This window comes from Miscanthus floridulus, chromosome 10 (assembly GCF_019320115.1).
Source record: "Miscanthus floridulus cultivar M001 chromosome 10, ASM1932011v1, whole genome shotgun sequence".
In the NCBI taxonomy this organism is placed as follows: domain Eukaryota; kingdom Viridiplantae; phylum Streptophyta; class Magnoliopsida; order Poales; family Poaceae; genus Miscanthus; species Miscanthus floridulus.
This window is the reverse complement of record NC_089589.1, coordinates 4,929,068-4,947,724: the sequence shown is the minus strand read 5'-3', so window position 1 is coordinate 4,947,724 and position 18,657 is coordinate 4,929,068. Positions and strand designations below refer to the sequence as shown.

General features: G+C 45.6%; 3 protein-coding genes across 4 annotated transcripts; 1 reads left to right on the top strand and 2 right to left on the bottom strand.

The window, feature by feature from the left end:
• Positions 1 to 719: 719 nt before the first annotated feature.
• On the bottom strand, positions 720 to 6,561 carry LOC136486119 (GDSL esterase/lipase At5g55050-like). The gene is made up of 3 exons (XM_066482901.1): positions 5,803 to 6,561; positions 5,446 to 5,704; positions 720 to 1,051 (listed from the first exon to the last, which is right to left on the bottom strand). The coding sequence occupies exons 1-3, from the start codon at positions 6,559 to 6,561 to the stop codon at positions 777 to 779; spliced, it is 1,293 nt and encodes a 430-aa protein (XP_066338998.1). The 3' UTR covers positions 720 to 776.
• A 52-nt stretch (positions 6,562 to 6,613) lies between these two features.
• On the top strand, positions 6,614 to 10,279 carry LOC136486120 (uncharacterized). 2 transcript variants are annotated; one of them, XM_066482903.1, is made up of 10 exons: positions 6,614 to 6,781; positions 7,380 to 7,544; positions 7,638 to 7,746; positions 8,157 to 8,266; positions 8,819 to 8,887; positions 9,057 to 9,172; positions 9,275 to 9,329; positions 9,426 to 9,546; positions 9,682 to 9,824; positions 9,922 to 10,279. In XM_066482903.1, the coding sequence occupies exons 2-10, from the start codon at positions 7,407 to 7,409 to the stop codon at positions 10,021 to 10,023; spliced, it is 963 nt and encodes a 320-aa protein (XP_066339000.1). In that variant the 5' UTR covers positions 6,614 to 6,781; positions 7,380 to 7,406; the 3' UTR covers positions 10,024 to 10,279. The 2 variants fall into 2 exon arrangements, with proteins under 2 accessions (XP_066339000.1, XP_066339001.1); XM_066482904.1 differs by having other exon boundaries at positions 6,615 to 6,781; positions 7,383 to 7,544.
• A 325-nt stretch (positions 10,280 to 10,604) lies between these two features.
• On the bottom strand, positions 10,605 to 17,331 carry LOC136486118 (AP2-like ethylene-responsive transcription factor At1g16060). The gene is made up of 7 exons (XM_066482900.1): positions 16,484 to 17,331; positions 15,727 to 15,812; positions 15,254 to 15,262; positions 14,974 to 15,062; positions 14,127 to 14,251; positions 13,204 to 13,280; positions 10,605 to 11,436 (listed from the first exon to the last, which is right to left on the bottom strand). The coding sequence occupies exons 1-7, from the start codon at positions 17,014 to 17,016 to the stop codon at positions 10,823 to 10,825; spliced, it is 1,533 nt and encodes a 510-aa protein (XP_066338997.1). The 5' UTR covers positions 17,017 to 17,331; the 3' UTR covers positions 10,605 to 10,822.
• Between the last annotated feature and the right edge of the window lie 1,326 nt (positions 17,332 to 18,657).

The window sequence follows — 18,657 nt, the reverse complement described above, 5'->3', positions numbered from 1 at the left end:
TATTTTTAGTTCTCTAAACTTGTTAAGGGATGCATTGCACCATTGGTCCATTTCTCTGCAGTGCACTACGGAGTACTCCTTCCGTTCCATTGAAAGTGTCGTTTTTGATTTTTTTGACTTCTTGTTTGACCGTTCTTCTTATTTAAAAATTTTGTATAAATATTATTTATTTTGTTATGACTTATTTTATCATTAGATATATTTAAATAATGATTTATTTATTTTATTATTTATATAAATTTTTTGAATAAGACGAACACGGTCCTGTTTGCTTCGCTGAAAAAACAAGCCGAAACATTGTTGCGGCTGATTTGTTGTGAGAGAAAAATACTGTTCCGACTGAAAAAGACGGATTATAAGAGGAGCGAACATGGCAAAAAATGTAACTGAGGGAGTACTACTTAACAAGGGACCCCATTCGCGTGCCCTTAAACCCAACTTGATCCGTTTCTTTTTTCATCCAAAACAGTATTTTTCTCTCACAAATTCCTCCAACATTTCTCCAAACCATTCAAATTCCTCCAACCAACACCCCGATACAGCACGTGTGTGGTCGTGTGCCGTGCCGTGTGTGCATATTATCACTTTACCCCCAACAGTCGCCGGCCGTCTCGGCACACATGCATGCATCCTACCTGCATTACAAAGTGACAGCACCTCTTTTCACCCAAAAAAAAAAAAGTGACAGCACCTGCATGCTGGTGGCATCTACTGTAGCTAGGTAGCCGTTGCGTGTAGCACGCCATACGCACGCTTTGCTTGCGTACGAGTGCTTCCTACACCTCCGCCGGCGGCGGCGACCGGCCAGCCAGCTGCTGCAGAGAGATGGGGCCGCAGATGCTCGTGGCGCCGGCGGCGCCGGCGGCGCCGGAGTCCGACGACGACGTCCAGGACCAGTTGGCGACGAGGGCGTCGGCGGCCTCCGTGGGGCTGTAGAGGTCCCACCACACGTGGCGCTCCGGCGTGGCGCACGCCATCTCCTTGCTGACGCACCCCACCGTCGCCCTCAAGGGGCCCAGCCCGCAGCACGCCTCCATCGTCTCCTCCAATCCTATACATATCATCATATCGCATCAGCATCATGGCACAAAGTATTAAAGTAAGTACGTACCTAATAAGCTATTGACTCCAATTTGCCAATCATTCGACTTTAGTGATCACACACATACACATGAGGTAAGCTTTAGTGTTCTCCTACATGTCATTGTCAGACATGAGGGTCTGAATTTTTATTATTGTTCTGGTAACAATGTGCAATTTTGTCATTATTTGGTTATAGGAAAAAAAAACTTGTCTCGTGTATATGAGTTTGTCCTTAGGGCATGTTTAGATAAGCTAGAGCTACTTAATAGTTGTGCTAAAAATTAGCTCAAATTTGATGAGGTTGGGTAACTAGTCGGCTGACGAATAGTTGAAGGCTTAGTTAAAAAAACTAGCTAGATTATCCCTCCTGTTTGATGCAACGGAGCTAATTTTTAGCCGGCTAGTAATTAGCTCTGGTATCCAAACATGCCCTAATTGTACTGGCTAGTTGGTGTAAGTTTTTTTGCCTAAACATTCAATCACCTAAAACATAGCCATTCTTCACGACGATTACACATATATAGTAATATATTAGCATATATTAATGCATGGATCTCAGATGCAAAGAAGATCAGATGGACATCCGTTGCTTTCCTGATTGAAGAAGACAGTTGGAGAATACTGTAATCGACAACCAGAGCCAGCGTTAAGCATCTGCATCTCCTCATCACGTCATTTTCAGCGCAACGCAAGCGATGCGAGGGAATCGCTGCACTCCGATCCCTTCGTTATCTCGCCGTAGACACACACCGCCCGTGAGTATCACACATGCATGGAACAAACGCAAGAACACTGCAGGTAGTTTCCCCTGATTGATGAGCAAGGGCCATCGATCTCGTCCTTTAATTTGCTAGCTGCTACGTCACGTCGCTTAATTCCTTTTCAGTGACACACGAGCACAGCCACAGTCCACAGTCGTTGGACAGGGCGGGCAGGTCAGGTCGTCCAAGGATGCAAGTGGGTACTCCGACGACGTTGTGTTTTTTTTTCCCTTTTTACAATGCTCAGTAATCAGTATGCCTCAAAAAAGAGAAAAAAGAGCATAATTGTGGTGAATTATTACTAGTGGCATGGAAGATTTGTTTTGTTTCAAGTCACTAAGATCCATCACTCTCACGTTGTGTCTATTTTTTTCGATGACAAACAAAACCACGGTCCTTGGACAAGGCGCGTAGCATGTGATTTGTATGCCTCTCGTTTTCTCCGGGGAGCATGCGATTTGTATTGCTCTGTATGTCCACACACACACACATAATATATATATATATATATATATATATATATATATATATATAGAGAGAGAGAGAGAGAGAGAGAGAGAGAGAGAGAGAGTATTCAGTAGACAACTACAAAATAAGTTATTCTGTAGCAACCTCCATTTACGATAATGTTAATACATATTTACGGTAGTTGGGTTACTATAATACATGATGATATTTACCATAACGTTATAGTAAACCACTTAGTAAGGAGTTACTATAATCTCGTAAATTAATATAGTAATTATCGTAACTCAAAGTTGCTACAGATTAAGTTATTTCGTAGCAAGCTACAATAGTTATACACACACACACACACGATAGGAACACCATTTGGTTGACAAAGTGGCCATGGTGACCACAAGAGGAAAAGAGCAATTTTTGTTCTGAGAATAAAAGAGCAATTTTTTTGTGATAAAGTCCTAGTAGTGGCACAGAGTTTTTAGCACGTTTTGCAGCAGTAGAAGGAAATCTTATATTATTAAACCTCAGCAGTCAGCAGTCAGGTTGGGTTGTGGGCTTACACCCTGCTTAGGGTGGTAATGGGCCGAGGCCCACCTGCTGTTTCACAGCTTAGTAACCCTTTATCTATTTTTGTTATCAGGTTTAATTTTCAGTGTTCATCAGGGTAGTTGTTGGAAATTTTGGTACTTGTTAGTTGTTACTACCTTTTTTTTGTAATATATGTTCAATGATTTAATTTTTTTGAAGGAACAAAAACCAAGATTACTACTTTCTGAAGATAGCTCTAGACCTCTAGTAAGTGTAATGATTTATTTTAGTCCTCAAGTCTGAACTCTGAAGACATAGGCTTTATTTAGTTCCTCCCCAAAAGTTTACACCCTATATTATCGAATGTTTGGACATATGCATGGAGTATTAAATATAGACTAAAAAATAACTAATTGCACAGATTGCGAATACTTTGCTAGACGAATCTTTTAAGCCTAATTAGGCCATGATTTGATAACGTGGTGCTACAGTAATACATGTGCTAATGATGGATTAATTAAGCTTAATAAATTTGTCTCGTAGTTTACTGACGGATTCTGTAATTTGTTTTTTTATTAGTATCCGAACACCCCATGCGACACCCGATATGACACCGTAAAACTTTACGCTCTGGAACTAAACAAGACCATACTTTTCATATGCGCGCTAGATGGGTTCAGCCGTTCAGGAATGTTAAATAATTAGATTTAATACTTGACTATGACTTGATTAAACATGATAGTCTAGAGAAGAAACTGCATGGGACTTTTCAGATAGGATGCCATTCCGCTATGCTGTAACGGTTTATATCGTCTTTTGGCTTTCAGTTAAAAGACTAGGATTTCTGCCCTAAAATCCTAAAAAGAAACTGCACAGGAGTATAGAACAGTTAAGATTTCCGCAATGACATCACATAAGACCTGTTATTACTTCTTTATTCTTTGATTAAGCAAATGTTGGTAACAGATTAATTTCTGACCATCGAAAAAGGCAGCATCCCTTTCACAGTTGATCGATGAGGATACTTATACAATACATATTGATCGATGAGGATAGTTTCAAAGTCAATTCAAACTATGAGATGTTCTAAACCATGCCTTATCTTAAACTCTTGTAAAACAAAACCCTGTAGTCTATTTTTTCTCAATCCACAGCCCTCCAATTCGTCGTTCCCTCGGCCACGTCCACCTCCAGCTCCCCGTTTATGGGTGACCGAGTGGACCAACAGTTTCCAAAAAATATTAATGTATCTCTTCACTTCCATGACGCCTCGCAGCCTCCCTCTGCCATGATCTTTTCACTTGCCCTTCTGTCATTATTGATAGTTACTTCTCTTGTGGCCCCTATCTATCTATTTAGAGGGCTCTGGTCTCTTTGGTCCCGTTCGTCTCGAGGGTTTTTGGAGTAAAGTGGATGAAAAATACGGTTCCGGATGAAATGTTGTGAGAGAAAAATACTATTCTAGATGAAAAAACAAGTGAATCAAGCCGGGTTCAGGGACACGCGCGTGAACGGGGTGTTTATTTATCCCATCGCAAGCATAATCAGTACCATCCATATCACCGTAGCGGGAGCTTCGTGCGTCGTAGTCAATACCAACGCCATCGCAGATTGAAGACACCCGGCGGCAAGCTGCAGGATCGCTCCGGTGTCTACCCCCGTTGGCCCTACGCGGCTCTGTCTCCTCCGGCAACGGCAACTCGAGTCCAGCTTCGTCGGCCCCATGCGGCTAGCTCCATCTCCTTCGGCAGCGGCGAGCTGCGAGATCGATGGAGTCCACCAGCTATACCCACGCAACTCCGTCTCCCGGTGGCAGCGAGTTGCAGCAGCGTATGCGGCGACCCCTGATGCACAGGTGCTGCCGCTACATCTCTACCACCTAGACAGCGTCTGAGACACGGGCGGCAGGACAGACTGTGTGGGACGAGAGGCGGCGAGGAGAGAAAAACAGGCACTAAAAAAGGAACGTATAAGCTCATGGTTATTTACTCTTCAATATGCTGTTCTTTATTTTTGTATAATAATTTGTTCTTTAGGTATAGATCATATCATCTTGACATGTGCTACTGTTTTCTATATATTTTCATGATCGTTAGAACACCCGTCCCTAAGAAATTTATATGTTTTCTAATCTTTTGTTTTTTTACCAATATTTCTATTATATATTTCTATATTTTTTTATGTTTCTGTGTTTTTTTTTACATTCACACGTTCCAAAGGGCCGGTAACTATAAATTCTTCCCGCTTCATATAAAGTTCTTTCTATAACATCTCTATTCTCGCAGCAACGCGCGGAGTATTATTCACCTAGTTCCAGGAGTTTCAAAGGGAAGAAAAAAAAGGAAAAGTTTTCACGAGGGAAGTACGCTTTTGTGGCTACCTTCTGAGGAAAATGTTTTGTATGTTCCTCAAAAACATAGTTATAGTCTTACAGTAGAGCAGATGATTATTGGCCAGCAAGAGACCAAAATGCAGTGTTCTGCACAACATTAGTTGCCATTGTGCATCATGATAGCACATTGATAAGTATACTTCCGTTTTAGATGCTGTATATCCTTTTCTTAGAAAACAACCGAAGGAAGAATAAGTGAGTGAAAGATTAGACGGTTACCGTACGTGCTGGGATTGGAGATGATCTCCATCATCCCCTTGTACACGTCGCAGAACACAATGTCGGCGCCGGCCAGCTGCGGCCGCAGGTCGTCCAGCCTCGCCGCGAGCTTGGCGTTGTACGCTTCGATCAGCTCGTTCGCCTCCTCCACGCAGCCGCCGTCGCGGGTGGGGATCCGCTCCCACATGACGCGCGGCGCGCACCCCAGCGGCGGCACCCCCATCACTGCCACCCTCCGCACGCCGGCCTCGTACAGCTCCTGCACGCACGCACACGACGACGACGACATGACGCGCGTCAAAACTCAAAATTAAACCGAGTACCGCGTGCAGCTGCGAAGGAGAAGACCGTACGCACCGAGACGGCGCGCGCGACGCGGTCGGCGAGGAGGCGGGCGAACCCGCGGCGGCCGTGCTTGGGCGCGGCGGCGTCGGCCTCGGCGGGCCCGCGCGCGAGCAGGCGCGCGTAGGCGTCGGCGCCGAAGGACAGGACGAACACCGCGGAGGACTCCCACTCCCCCGGCCCGGAGGCCTCGAGATGCAGAAGCTGCAGCGTCTCGGAGGCGAGGCGGACCTGCTGCCCGACGGCGCCCATGCGGAACACCGACGAAAACAGCTGCCCGCCGCCGCCGCCGAAGTTGACGCCCCGCGCGGCTTCGGACGAGGTGCCGTTGAGCGCGGAGATCGGTGGCGGCGAAGGTAGGCCCATCCTGGCTGATAGGAGGTCCGGGATGCGGCGCCGTGCCGCGGGGAAGAAGAGGCACGGGCCGCCGGAGAGCGAGGACGGCAGCGCGGCGGTGGTGGTCAGGTTCAGCGGCAGAATGCTGCTCGCCGTCGCCGCGCAGCCGACCGTGGAGTCGCCCAGGACGAAGAGCGCGGTGGCCGGGGAGCGAGGCGGTTCGGCGCCCGCGCCCGCGCCGGTGGTGAAGCGGAGCAGGACGAAGAGGAGGAGGAGGAGCGCCATGCGTGCGGTGTTGTGGCGCGAACCGGTAGCTGGCGTTCGCGGCGAGGTCGAAATGGAATGGTGCTGCCAACTGACAAGTGGGTCCCGGTCGAAGGCTCGAAGCCAAAAGTCCTTTTCCAGGTGGGCCCGTAGTGGTAGCGTGTCTCGCAACATATTTGCACGAACACCCCTGAAGCAAAAGGAAAATACCGTCTGTGCAGCAGATGCCGTGCCGTGCCGTGCAGGTGCGGGATCTCTGAATCTCTGACGCCCAAGCAGGTTCGTCTCCTCGGATCTCGCCACCTCGCGGAGGGAGGGGGAAGAGGAAGCGCGGAGACTGGAATCGGGGCCCAATCGGGCGGCGAATGCCTGCTTCGGTCTCTCGATCGGCGAGGTGAGCGAATCGCGGTGTGATGCAATGCCGCTGCTTGCCCCCTCTTTTCTTTCTTTTCTTGGAGGAATTTCGTGCGGACTGGGCTGGATATGTTGGTGGACGCGACCTTTCCCAAGATTCCTCCCGCAGAAACAGAAACTAACTTCCATATGAAGAAAAGCGCTTAAATTTTGGATTTTGTTTCCATGTAGGCTGTGAGCTCGTTGTTGGGGTTGGGCAAGTAGCTGCGAGTCAGTGAAAATTGCTTCCAGCGTTTTGATTAGTTGGGCGTAGAATCAGTTGCGTTTTGCGTGTTCCAGTTTGTGCAGCACGCTGGGTTAATTTTGCTGGTCATTGACTTGCTTCACTGTATTTCACTTAGGAAATTTCTCTACGGATTTTGTTTATTCGGTTTGTCCTTTACTGGGAACCGTCCAGTTTTGTATGTCATCATTCTCTGTGGGCTTTGATTCGTGTTTTAACTTCTAAAGCTATTCCTGGGATCGTTGTGGATCAAGAGCATATTCGGTAGTTAGTTTGGTCTTGTTCTTTATCTATTGGTCACCTGTTTTCAGTGTATATTCTTCTAGTGAGACTTTGTGATATCTTCCTCTCACAGCAGGCATGAATCATACAGCCGGCTAGTATGGCCTCAAAAGCTATAAAAAGAAGGCCTTGCAGCACTGAGACTGATAAAACAGCTGAAAAAGATATGGATACAACACTGTCAGATCCTATAACAGAACCTCTTCTAGGAAATACTCCTCAGGAAGTGAAATCCAAGGTTCGTAGCTTCTCCTGGAAAGTTAGGGTCGTCGACCAACTTTTGGTTCATGCCTTCTGAACAAGCACTTTCTTTTATTTGTCTTTTTTGTAGATATATGAGCCTATTACACGGTCAGGTTTCTTGGATGGGACGAGACAGGAGTGTCTTCGTTGGGCACATCTTCTAGCAACTTTTGTTGCTCAATCTGCAAGAAACATAGGTACTTTTCATGAAACCTTAATCCACGAAGAGCTAGATGCTATGTTGTTTTCCTATGTATATCAAATAACCTACTCCTACAGTCCTAGTTGATTAATTCGTCATCTTTGGCCAACTATTTCTGGGTTATCATTTGGGTGTTGCTGATAATTCTGTTTCTAGAAACATCTACTTGTCTCACATTTTTTTCTTTAGTGATTTGGACATCATCTTACAGGTTAGGTATTGATAAGAAAATGTATGTTGGATTCTGTATAGAAAATCCTCTACTACAACAATTATGTATTGTTTGTGTTGAAATTCACCTCTGTCATTCTTTTCTGAGTTACATGCTGCAGCTGCACTTACTACTGTTATCACTGCCATTCTGATGTTCCAGTGTTCTAAAAAGGCCCCACTTTTCACTTGCAGTAAATGTTCTTTCTGAATTTGGATCTTGGCTAGCAAGACTCTTTGGTGGTTCTGCTTCCAAAAGTTCACAAAATGGACAGACAGTTCCAGTTAATCTCAGTCCATTACAGGTACGGTGGTGCTTGCAAAGGTCCTAGTTTCATTTGAATTACTATACAACAATAAGGGAAGGGAGTTGTTTCATTGGAAGCATGAGTTTCTTATCATTGAGATTTTGTTCTTAGTGTTAGTAGAAATGTGATATTAGTATAAGACTAAATTATCGTATTCCCCTTATAGCCTATATAAGCTTAAGATCTTGGATTGGTTGATTGGTGCTTAAAGTAAACACCTCTGGCTACCTCTGCATCTGCATGTCTCTTTTTAGATGCGAGCAGAAACAGATAACAGATGTTCATGTTTGTTTACATCAGCCGTGAAGACAACTGTCAGTGTATCCATGTCACGTGTTGTTAATTTCTTTTCAGTTGATTTTCTCCTTGCTGACATGTGTGTTTATAAAGGAAATCCAATGAATCCTTCTTCCCTTAGTTTAACCTTTCTGGAGAGCAGCTTTATATATTCTTGGTTTTCTTCTGGGTTGCCAAAGTTCTGTTTACATTGCGCAACTTTGTTATGAGACTGCGTTCTGTTATCTGACACTTGACAGTTTCACTTTATAGGAAGAAAGGTTAAGATTGTTGAGACAAAGGATAGATGTGCCATATGACTGCTCCTCTGTCAAGCATCAGGTTCTCATTCTGTATATAGTTTACTTTTATGGCATCTCTTTTCTTATCAAATGAATGCCAATTTTATCCCTGGGAAGAATGGGACAAATGTAATTGAATTTGGTATGTGATATTCGTGACCGATAAAGGCATTGTGATTCAGAAGAAATAATATCCTTTTCTGTTACAGGATGCCCTGAAAGAACTTTGGAGGTTGGCTTACCCTAACAGACAACTTCCTCCTCTGAAGTCAGATCTCTGGAAGGAGATGGGCTGGCAGAACTCGGATCCATCAACAGATTTTAGGTGCAGTTCCTCAGTGATGATGTTTCTTGAAAAATTATCATGCATTATGTTGACATGACTTGAGCCGTATGATTTGTATTTTAAACTATCCTATGCTTGCAGGGCAGGTGGATTCATGTCCTTGGAGAATCTAATATACTTTGCCAGAAATTACCCAGTATGTTTCTATTCATCCTTGGCACTTACTCTATAAATCGTCCATCAGTGGGTGAGTCAGTTGTGTTTAATGCTCTGTAGTTGATTTTACATGCAGGATTCCTTTCACAGGCTACTGCATAAGTCGGATGGTAAGAGAGCTGAATGGGAGTATCCTTTTGCAATAGGCGGCGTAAACATATCCTATATGTTAGTTCAAATGCTGGATTTACAGTCAGGTGATTGAATACAATAACTACTAAAATATTTCAGTATCATTCAGATTCATTTTCCCTTCGCAGTGCCTTCAGATTTTGGTTCATAAGCAGACAATCTATGGAGAATGAGGTCTTATTTTTTATACCTCTTTGTAGGAAAAATGAGAACAAAAGCTGGTGTTCACTTTGTTCAACTACTCGAAGATGACGATGTGGCTTTCGATAACCTTTTCTGTGTAGCATTTCAGGTGCTTGATTCTCAATGGCTTGCAAGGCGAGCTAGTTATATGGAATTCAATGTGAGCATTCTTTACTAGGACAACAATTTATGCATGCTAATGGTTTCCTATGTCATCATCCAGTTTGAGTTGATTATCTCTATGTCCATATTATCAGGAGGTTCTGAAGTCTACACGGGTTCAGTTAGAGCAAGAGCTTACTATCCGAGGCATTTCTCGCATTCAAGACATGCCATCATTCAGAATGCTGAAAAGCTAGCCCTGTTTATACTTCACAGGAAAAGAGATACATTTTAGATGTCAATAGGTTGTTTAAATTTGTTGTCCATTCTTTCACTGGATGTTGAAGATGTGATGTTGTGTATGTCCATGCATGATGCCTTGAAAAGAAACGACTTCTCTGCAACTCCTGACATCAAGATGTGATGCTGGTGTATATTGGCCCTACCGGCCTAGTTTAAAGCTACAGATCATTTATGATATATTGAAAAAAAAACTACGACTTTCAGATATCATTTTATTCTCTGGGCAACTAGTGACAGATTATTTCCGAGTGTCTCAGGGTAAATTGTCTGCTTCTGCTTCTGAAAGCATGTCATATGTATGGAAAAAAATTACACATTTTTTTTTGAAGACTAAATATAGAAGGTAAAAAAGTGTTCCTTAATCTGGAGCTACTAGGGTCACAGCCTTGTAAACTGTTCAAACGAACAAATCTATGCTGCATTGGCAGCATTGCCATGATCATGCCATGTAAAACTTTGATACTGCACAACTACTTCAGATTCAGGATGTGATTAGTTGAATCTAGGCTAAGCGAGACAATGACAAACCTTAAGGTTAGTCAAGCAGCCTGGAACAAATTCAAAGAATTAAGGAACATCAACACACTTGTCTAATGCCAAGCTGCCATGGGCTTTCTACAAGAAAGTTCAGCTGCTTTGCAGCAGTGGCTCTGTGGCATTGGACAAATCAAGTATACCCAAGACAGGACACCTGAAAAGTGAACCTCCTTGGATATCTCACATAGGCACGCACGCCACGCATGGGTTTCAGAATCAATTGCACACACTGATCATTGTTGGAGGTTGTATTCCCTCTTCCATATCTGAAAGAACATCCTTCATCTGACCATCACCTGCTTCAAACAGACTGAAATCTGCTGCCAACAGACTGAAATCTGCCAGACCTACACCATCCTTGCTACCTTCATCAACTGCAGGACACCCATCGAACAGGCATCCAATGTTGCTGTCGAAGTCTGCATCAGTGAACCACTCGCTCAGATTGATTGAGCTGCCAAAGTTAGATCTTGACATGGTGTCTAGCTCATAATCCATGCAAGGGCTCCATAAGCTCTCTTCGATGCTGTCGTCGACTGTGATGAGGGGCTCCGCGATGTCATCAGGCTCTGCATTCTCATCAGGTTCTGCATTGTCATCGGGTGTCTTCGCTTCGCTTGACACAGACTCTTGGGCTGTAGTTTCAGTTTCACTCTGATCAGGTTGAGCTTCTTGGTTGAGTGCCGGCACCACCTGTGGTTCCTGTTGGAGCTGCGCCAGGAACAGTGGGTGGTCCAGGTAGCAGCTAATGTCGAAGTTGGTTACAGCATTGACACCTCGGTATTCAATGGCTGCAAGATCATAGGCCTTGGCTGCCTCTTCTTGAGTGTCTGCAGAAACAGAACGAATGGTAAGTTTGTCTGAATGAGTGGATAAAAACGGAAATTTAGACATGATGCTTTGCTAATATCTTGAGAGGCTCGCGCTTCACAAACGACTGTGGACTTCGGTCAGGCGCAAACGCCATGGCCTCCAGGACGACGATGCGTGCGCTCTATGTGGCCAGGAGCCTGAGACGGTGGAACACCTCCTACTCGGCTGTGCGTTCGCCAAACAGGTGTGGTTCACGCTACTTCAGCCATTGCAGCTCGACACTCTAATGCCGGAGCACGACGTCGACGTCGCATCGTGGTGGCTGCGCCAGCGCTCTAGGGTCGACTCGTCGGACAGGCCGCTGTTCGACTCCTTGCTGCTGCTTGTCGCTTGGTCCCTGTGGAAGCAGAGGAACGGAAGGGTATTTGGCAGACCTGCTTCAAACGTGCTCGCTGTCGTCTGAGCTGTCCTGCATGAAGGGGAGGAGTGGGCTCTTGGAGGTTTCAGGCCGTTTGTAGCCTTGACCGAGCTCTGGTCGCAACATCTAGGAACAATGTAACAACTCTTAGCGTATCCAGTAGCTTAGGGCCCGTCTGCTCGGTTCTGGGTAGCTTCTCGCCGCCCGAGCCGACTGTTGTTGTGTTTTAAACTCCTTCCCTCTTAATGAAATACGGGTGTAATCCCGCTCGCAAAAAAAGCTAATATCTTGAGACACTCCACAATGCAAAATTTGTTCAAGTGCCATTGTTCTTAGAGTACACAGTGCCTCTAGAAAGTAAGACACAATATTTGGTGACAGATTCTGGTAAATATATGTTTTTGTTGGTTTAGAGAAAACAACATTCACATAGATTATGCTTAATGGGAGATACTGAATTGCAGACAATGGCTGTTCACTAATCTGAATGGACGGTGGTGGCTGCTTACTTGCACATGTGCCCGTCACTGGACATGTCCAATCTCAGTGCAACTAGTTAACCTTTGTGTTTTCCTCTGTCACTAGCCTTTTATGATGGTAATAGAGGTGAAAGCAAATCTGTGGTCTGGATCTTGAATCTTGATCTAGTTTTGACACAGGGCATTGCTTGATGCACGTGAAGAGATCACTGGCTGCTAATGCTGAGTCACGTAGACAAGTGAAAAAAGAGAGAAAAGGTCGGCAGTGCTGAGGAATTGAAGATCCCTAGGCACCGCTAGCAGTGGATGGCAGGTGAGTGGCGACTACTCCCATCACGTGCTTATCACATGAGCTTGGAGGGTCATGCAGTTTTGGCTGGTAATTAGCCAACAGTTTGCCTGTTTTATGCGACTAATTTTTAGGGCAAGTTGGACTGTTGAGGATGAGCCATCTGGGGATTGCTCACAGGACAGTAGTATCTTGGTCTCATGGTCTTGATCTTGACAGTCAAGAAAGGGACAATATTTTTGGGCAGGAAAGGTGCATCAGTATTATGCTCCTGTAGTATGATCTGATTTGATGGATGGTCAGATCCAGTGCTTTTCTTTGTTTTTTTTTAAAAAGAGGCATAGTAAGGGAATTGCCAAGCCTGCATTGAAGGGAAACTAAGAAATAGGAGCCATTCAATTGTGTAGGAGTTAGGTTGATCAACCTTCATAAAAACTGGTTAAAGTTAGGTGGTCCTTGCAGTAAGTAGGACAATTCCACAACAAACAAGAGTTGCACTTAAATGCTGGAATAAACTGATTTGTCAAAAGAAGTGCAAAGAGCATGAAACTATAGATATATCATTGAGGAACATAGTACACTGCTTGTCCATCCATACCAAATGTTCCCAGGTAGAGGTACTTGTTCCCAAAGACTCGCCCAATCCGTGCCTCCCATCTCCCGTTATGGTGATGCCTAGAACATCATTGAAAACATCAAGAACATCAAAAAATTCATTCTTTTAGCTTATATAAACCGAAGGAATTCAAGGCATGCATCTCTGAAGAAAATAAGTAGTCTGTGATGCATGCAGTTCAGAGCTGGCATTTTTCTAGGTGCACAACACAATGCCTGACGAGTTATGAGTCATGCATACATGATGCGTGGCTCTGACGTTACAGGTGGACCTCATCTTGTGCCGTGTCACCCAACTAAAGAACACCAACGTGAGTCAGTGGGCAACCTGGACCCCATTTCACATTCATCAGTGCCATCCATTTTTGGCACTTGGAGCTGCACAGCTTCTTGCTGCCAGGTGTGTTCCATGGTCAGTGCATGTGCTGAGCTAGCAGAGTACTAGTGTACTACACACTCTACAGGAATGATAGATCCTACTAGCAACTACTCCTACGTTCCCCCCAAAAAATGACAATTACGGGTTTGGTGTCGGTCAATCTTTAAGTTTGGCAGGTTTGTTGAAAACATTAGTAATATTTTTATTTGTAAATATTTTTTTTATAAAAATTTGTTCAATGATCTATCTAATGATACTAATTATATACCATAAATATTAAAACTTTCTTGTATATACTTGGACAAAGTTCAATGTTTGATTTCTCAGCAAGCGACGATAATGATATTTTTTATGGGACGGGAAGAGTAGTGACTAGTGAGAGGGTTTAAACTAACAATAGGTGATCAGGACAGGGGGAGTAGTGTCTAGTGAGAGGGTTTAGATTAACAATAGGTGATCAAGTCACGATGTAGGTGTTCAAATCAAGATTAGTATAATGCAGTAGATTAATACTAGGGAGTAAGCACCTGGCAACGCCTCTGTACTTGGAGACGCCCCTGGAGAAGCCGCTGCTCCTGCGGCGGAGGGAGGCCAGGTACTCCTCCCGGGACACGCCCTCCATCTCCGGCATCTCGCTGGAGTAATCCTCCACCTGCATCAGTCAAATCACCGTGCTTAATTAGCCGACAGATTTCATCTAATGAGCCTGTTCGCCGGTGGGTTTCTGGGCTGATAAGCCCGGCTGGTGCTGGTTTGTTGTGAGAGAAAAACACTGTTGGCTGACTGATAAGCCCTGGCTGAAACCAACAAGCGAACATGCTAAATATACCAGTAGTACTCCTACTGTTAACACGCATAGAACCGCAAACAAACTTTGACGGCCAGTTACTACTGCCGCTCTGCTTGCTTACGACCACACATTAATGAAGGCTAGTCTTGTCCGCGTTTGTATAATGCCATGCTTCCTAAGTAGGAGTAGTTGCAAGAAGCCGACAGGGGTTGTGAGCTCATTGCTCAGTGTCACCTTCATTTGTTACTACTAGCAGCTGCCTGTCTAGTTCATAAATATTTCAGCAATTTTTTCTTTTTTAAAAAATCCATTTCTCCTTCAGCCCCTTCCTCTGGGTTCTTTGGCCATGCACAATGCTTTTGTTGCCATGCATGACCAGGATACATAACATCCTGGCTGTCTCTTGCTAATTAAATGGGGAACAGAACACAAACTTATTTTTGGTGCAAACAATGCCAATTCTTGCCTTTTATGTAAATATAAGGAACAGACAATTCTTCAGAGACAGAGTACAAGGAAGCAGGGCCGACAGTTTTGTGTTCCTAGGATAAGAGCAGACGAGCAGCAGTGCAGGAGGAACTTACAGGGAAGTTGAGCAGAGTCTCAGGACCCCAGTACTTGAGAGCTGCAAGGTCATAGGCACGAGCAGCTGCCTCCTCGCTGTCATACGCCCCTGCAGATCATGCATGTATATATAATTGACCAAATTAATCCCGGTTCCGCCCGAGTTAAGACAAGGACGCAGATCGCAGCACGATCTGGCGACAAGTAACATGAAATAGAAATCTGGCAAGCATGACCAAGAGTCCAAGCACGACGTAGATATATTTAGGAGGGAGGTGGGGGGCTTGCTGTGGGACTTACCCAGATAGACTATTGAGGGATGCAGCCAGCAGCAGTAGATCACAGCCACATGCAGATCACCGGCGCAACGCAAAGGGGACCCCCCACAAAGATGGCAGAAGAAGAAAAAAAAGGAGATAAACAAAGCCTGATCAGAATGTCAGCCTTAAGAAATTCGGTGCACTTTTGAAAAAACGGATCGCTATGCATCAGGATCCTTGCACAGTTGGGTTCCTAGTATTGGTTTTGTTATGGTACTACTATCAACACCATTATTACTGCTTAATCCTCGTATTAGTAAGATTTTATTTGTTCCTCTTTTGAGAACATACACTAAACAAGATGAAAAAGGGCAATTTTTCATCAGCAAGAATACAGTATTACGACAAAAACACTGCTTGAAGACCATTTCCATGTAAATATGTGTGTGTGTGGATGAATTCTGGATGATACTGTAGGAGTAACAGCAAAGAAGCAGCAGCACAGTTACACACCTTGCCTGCCTTTCTTCTTGTTGTGGAGCGCGGCGAGGCAGTGCTTGTCCCAGAGATGTGCCTCGAACCTGCCCGTCCACCTGTGCCTGTTGAGTGTTGACATGCAGCGCGACGCGTATATATGAATGAATGTCGGTGAGCAGCAGAGGCATTAAAATTTCCAATTTTTTTTCTTCTTTCTTACGGCGCTCGCCCAAGCAATAAGTACAGAAAAGAAAGAAAGATGGAAGCTGAAGGGAGAAATTAATCGAGCACCAACAAGATGGATGGCAGCAATGCAGATGAACCAACTTTTCCTACTCTATGTTGTCAAAAAAAAAAAACTTTTCCTACTCTACTACTCTCTACTAGCGATCAGAAAACGACTTTTTTTTGTCCTCTGACTTACTGAAAGCGATGTGTGGAAATGGAGCCGGCGGGAGCAGCAGCGACGAAAGAGACGGCATGGGCTGGGCTCGGCACACAGGGAGCACAGCAGAGGAGCCGCGCCAGCCGCGGCATGTTCGATCGACGAGCGGTGGAACGAGCAGGGACTGGCGGCGGCGGCGGATGTGACATGCATGTGTGCAACTGAAGGTTTGGCGCTCCAAGGCGATCGCAGGGTGGAGGAAGAAAGAAAGAAGCGAACTTTGCGGCAATGCAGGATCCGCGGGCGGCGGGTGTGGGGTGGCTGGGATCGGGAGGAGGGAGCCGTGGGCCGCGGGCGGCCGGAATCGAAGCGGCGGGAAGGGAAGGGATGCAGGCGAGAGACGCGTACCTGGTGACTCCCCTGTAGACGGAGCTCCTCTTCCCGGCGGCGGCGGTGGCGGGAGGAGGAGGATCAGCCGCGGCGGGGTCCTTGCGGGCCCTCTTAGGCTTGGCGCCGGTCTTGGCCTTGGCCGCCGCCGCCGCCCTCCGCCTCTTTCCCGGAGGGAGGAGGACGGTGTCCGCGGAGACGGAGGACGAGGAGGACGACGGCGACGGTGGTGGCGGCGGCTTCGGAGACTGCTGCTGCTGAGATCTCTCCATGTCCATGGTGGTCTCCGTCCCGTCGTCCCCCCTCCTCGATGAACAGTGGTGGTGGCGCGGTGCAGGGGAGACGCGGCGGTGGTGAATCTGGCGGCAAGGCGAGACGGGGCCACGGGAGAGGAGGGTTTTTATAGAGCGGTGGCTGTGGGGGCGGGGGGTTTTGCTCTGCCAACTGCCATTGCTGTTGTTGCGTGGCGCGTGCGTGCGTGCTTCCCGTCCGTCCGGCTGGCCCGGGACGGCCTCCCGTTGTGCTCTGCTCATGCTCGCCTGGCATTTCGCCATCTCGGTGTGGTGGTGCGCAGGTGCAGCAGGTCTCGCTGTGCCGCCGCCTACGTGGCATGCCGCCGTGAGGAGGCAGGTGACAGGTGGACGGACACGGACGAGCCTCCCCACCTGCCAACCTCTACTACCTCTGGGACCGGGAGTAGCGTTGCAATGGCGTGGCAGCGTGGTTGCGTCAGCGGCGAACACATGTTGGACGCGCCGTGTCCTGATGGCGGCGCCACGCTTGCAGTCCCAAGGCAGGCAGGCAGGCAGGTTGTCTTCTCTGCTCTCTCCGACGCCGCCGGCGACACCTGTGGAGGCAGAGCAGAGGAGAGAGAGCAGAGTACAGGAGTGCTAGTATGGGACTGCAAGCAACAAGTCGCCAAGATCAATCATCAACATTGAATCACCCCGTCTTGTTGGCTTTCACGGTTTCACCGGAGGGAGAATGAATGGACCATGGCTGCTTGACTGACTGTGCTGGCCAGCTGCTTCGGTAAACGATCTGTAAAGCATTGGTTGGAACACGATTTTGTCTTATCCTTGAGTTTTTCTTCGAAAAACTAAACCGAGGCCATGTTCAGTTCCAAAAACTTTTCCCATAAAGTGCTACAGTAGTCATCACATCGAATCTTGCAATATGTGCATGGAGCATTAAATGTAGACGAAAAAAAAACTAATTACACAGTTTGGTTGGAAATCGCGAGACGAACGTTTTGAGCCTAATTAGTCCATGATTGAACACTAATTGACAAATAAAAACGAAAATGCTACGATAGCCAAATTCCCAAATTTCGTCGAACTAAACGAGGCCTGACTTATTTGAAATTCCTACGATGCGAACAAACCTTAGAACAGAATTATAGCTTTCTCGTGTGAAATTCCTAAGCTCCAAACAAACCTTATAACGTCTTTGAAGCATTGATCGATGTACTTGTTTGTACTCAGCAGTGTGTCGTGTCACTCGGCTTAAACTTGGAAACTAAGGTTACGTTTGATTCATAGAGCTAATAGTTAGCTATTAGTAATTACCTTGTTAGATTGGTCTAGATGATCCAGCTAATAGTCTAACTAAATATTAGCTAAATACTTAACTAACAATTATCTTACTGGTTGGACCAAACCAACTAATAGCAGTTACTCATAATAGCTAGCTAGCTAATATTAGCTATGAGCTAGTATTAAATACTCCCTCCATGCTAAAAAATAAAGTCGTTTTAAACAAGGCTTAGGTTAAACATTGGGAATATAAATCATAAATGACTTTTAAGTTGTTGAGTTTGGAAATGTGAAAACCATATGTATAGATTTGTCTTAAAAATACTTTCACAAAAATTTACATATATCACTTTTTGATAAATATATTTATAAAAAAAGTAGTTAAAGTTATGTTTTAGAGACCGTGTCGTTGTCCAAAACGACTTCATTTTTTAATATGGAGGGAGTACCTAGCTATTCACAAAAATGCACGAGCCTTCTCAACGAGCGTAAAGTTCATCAGTTCCAAGTTCACCTCTCACATTTTGGGTTCATTGTTTGTTTTGCTCCTCGGCATTTTTGTCCGACGAGCAGAGCGTCTCACACGGTATCTGATTTCAGACGTCTAGGCCTGGGATCCTTGTCTATTATGGTCCTGTTCGTTTTGCTAAAAAAACAAGC

Bases quoted from the DNA above. Each gene is read 5' to 3' on its own strand.
- LOC136486119 (XM_066482901.1), bottom strand. From the start codon at position 6,561: ATGTTGCGAGACACGCTACCACTACGGGCCCACCTGGAAAAGGACTTT. The intron at 5,705-5,802 runs GTGCGTACGGTC...GCGTGCGTGCAG, and splicing joins GCGTCGCGCGCGCCGTCTCG to GAGCTGTACGAGGCCGGCGT. The intron at 1,052-5,445 runs GTAACCGTCTAA...TGATATGTATAG, and splicing joins CTCCAATCCCAGCACGTACG to GATTGGAGGAGACGATGGAG.
- LOC136486120 (XM_066482903.1), top strand. From the start codon at position 7,407: ATGGCCTCAAAAGCTATAAAAAGAAGGCCTTGCAGCACTGAGACTGAT. The intron at 8,267-8,818 runs GTACGGTGGTGC...TTCACTTTATAG, and splicing joins TTAATCTCAGTCCATTACAG to GAAGAAAGGTTAAGATTGTT. The intron at 9,330-9,425 runs GTATGTTTCTAT...TTTTACATGCAG, and splicing joins ACTTTGCCAGAAATTACCCA to GATTCCTTTCACAGGCTACT.
- LOC136486118 (XM_066482900.1), bottom strand. From the start codon at position 17,016: ATGGCGAAATGCCAGGCGAGCATGAGCAGAGCACAACGGGAGGCCGTC. The intron at 13,281-14,126 runs GTGCTTACTCCC...ATGATGTTCTAG, and splicing joins AAGTACAGAGGCGTTGCCAG to GCATCACCATAACGGGAGAT. The intron at 11,437-13,203 runs GTATGGATGGAC...CTGTTTCTGCAG, and splicing joins CCTCTACCTGGGAACATTTG to ACACTCAAGAAGAGGCAGCC.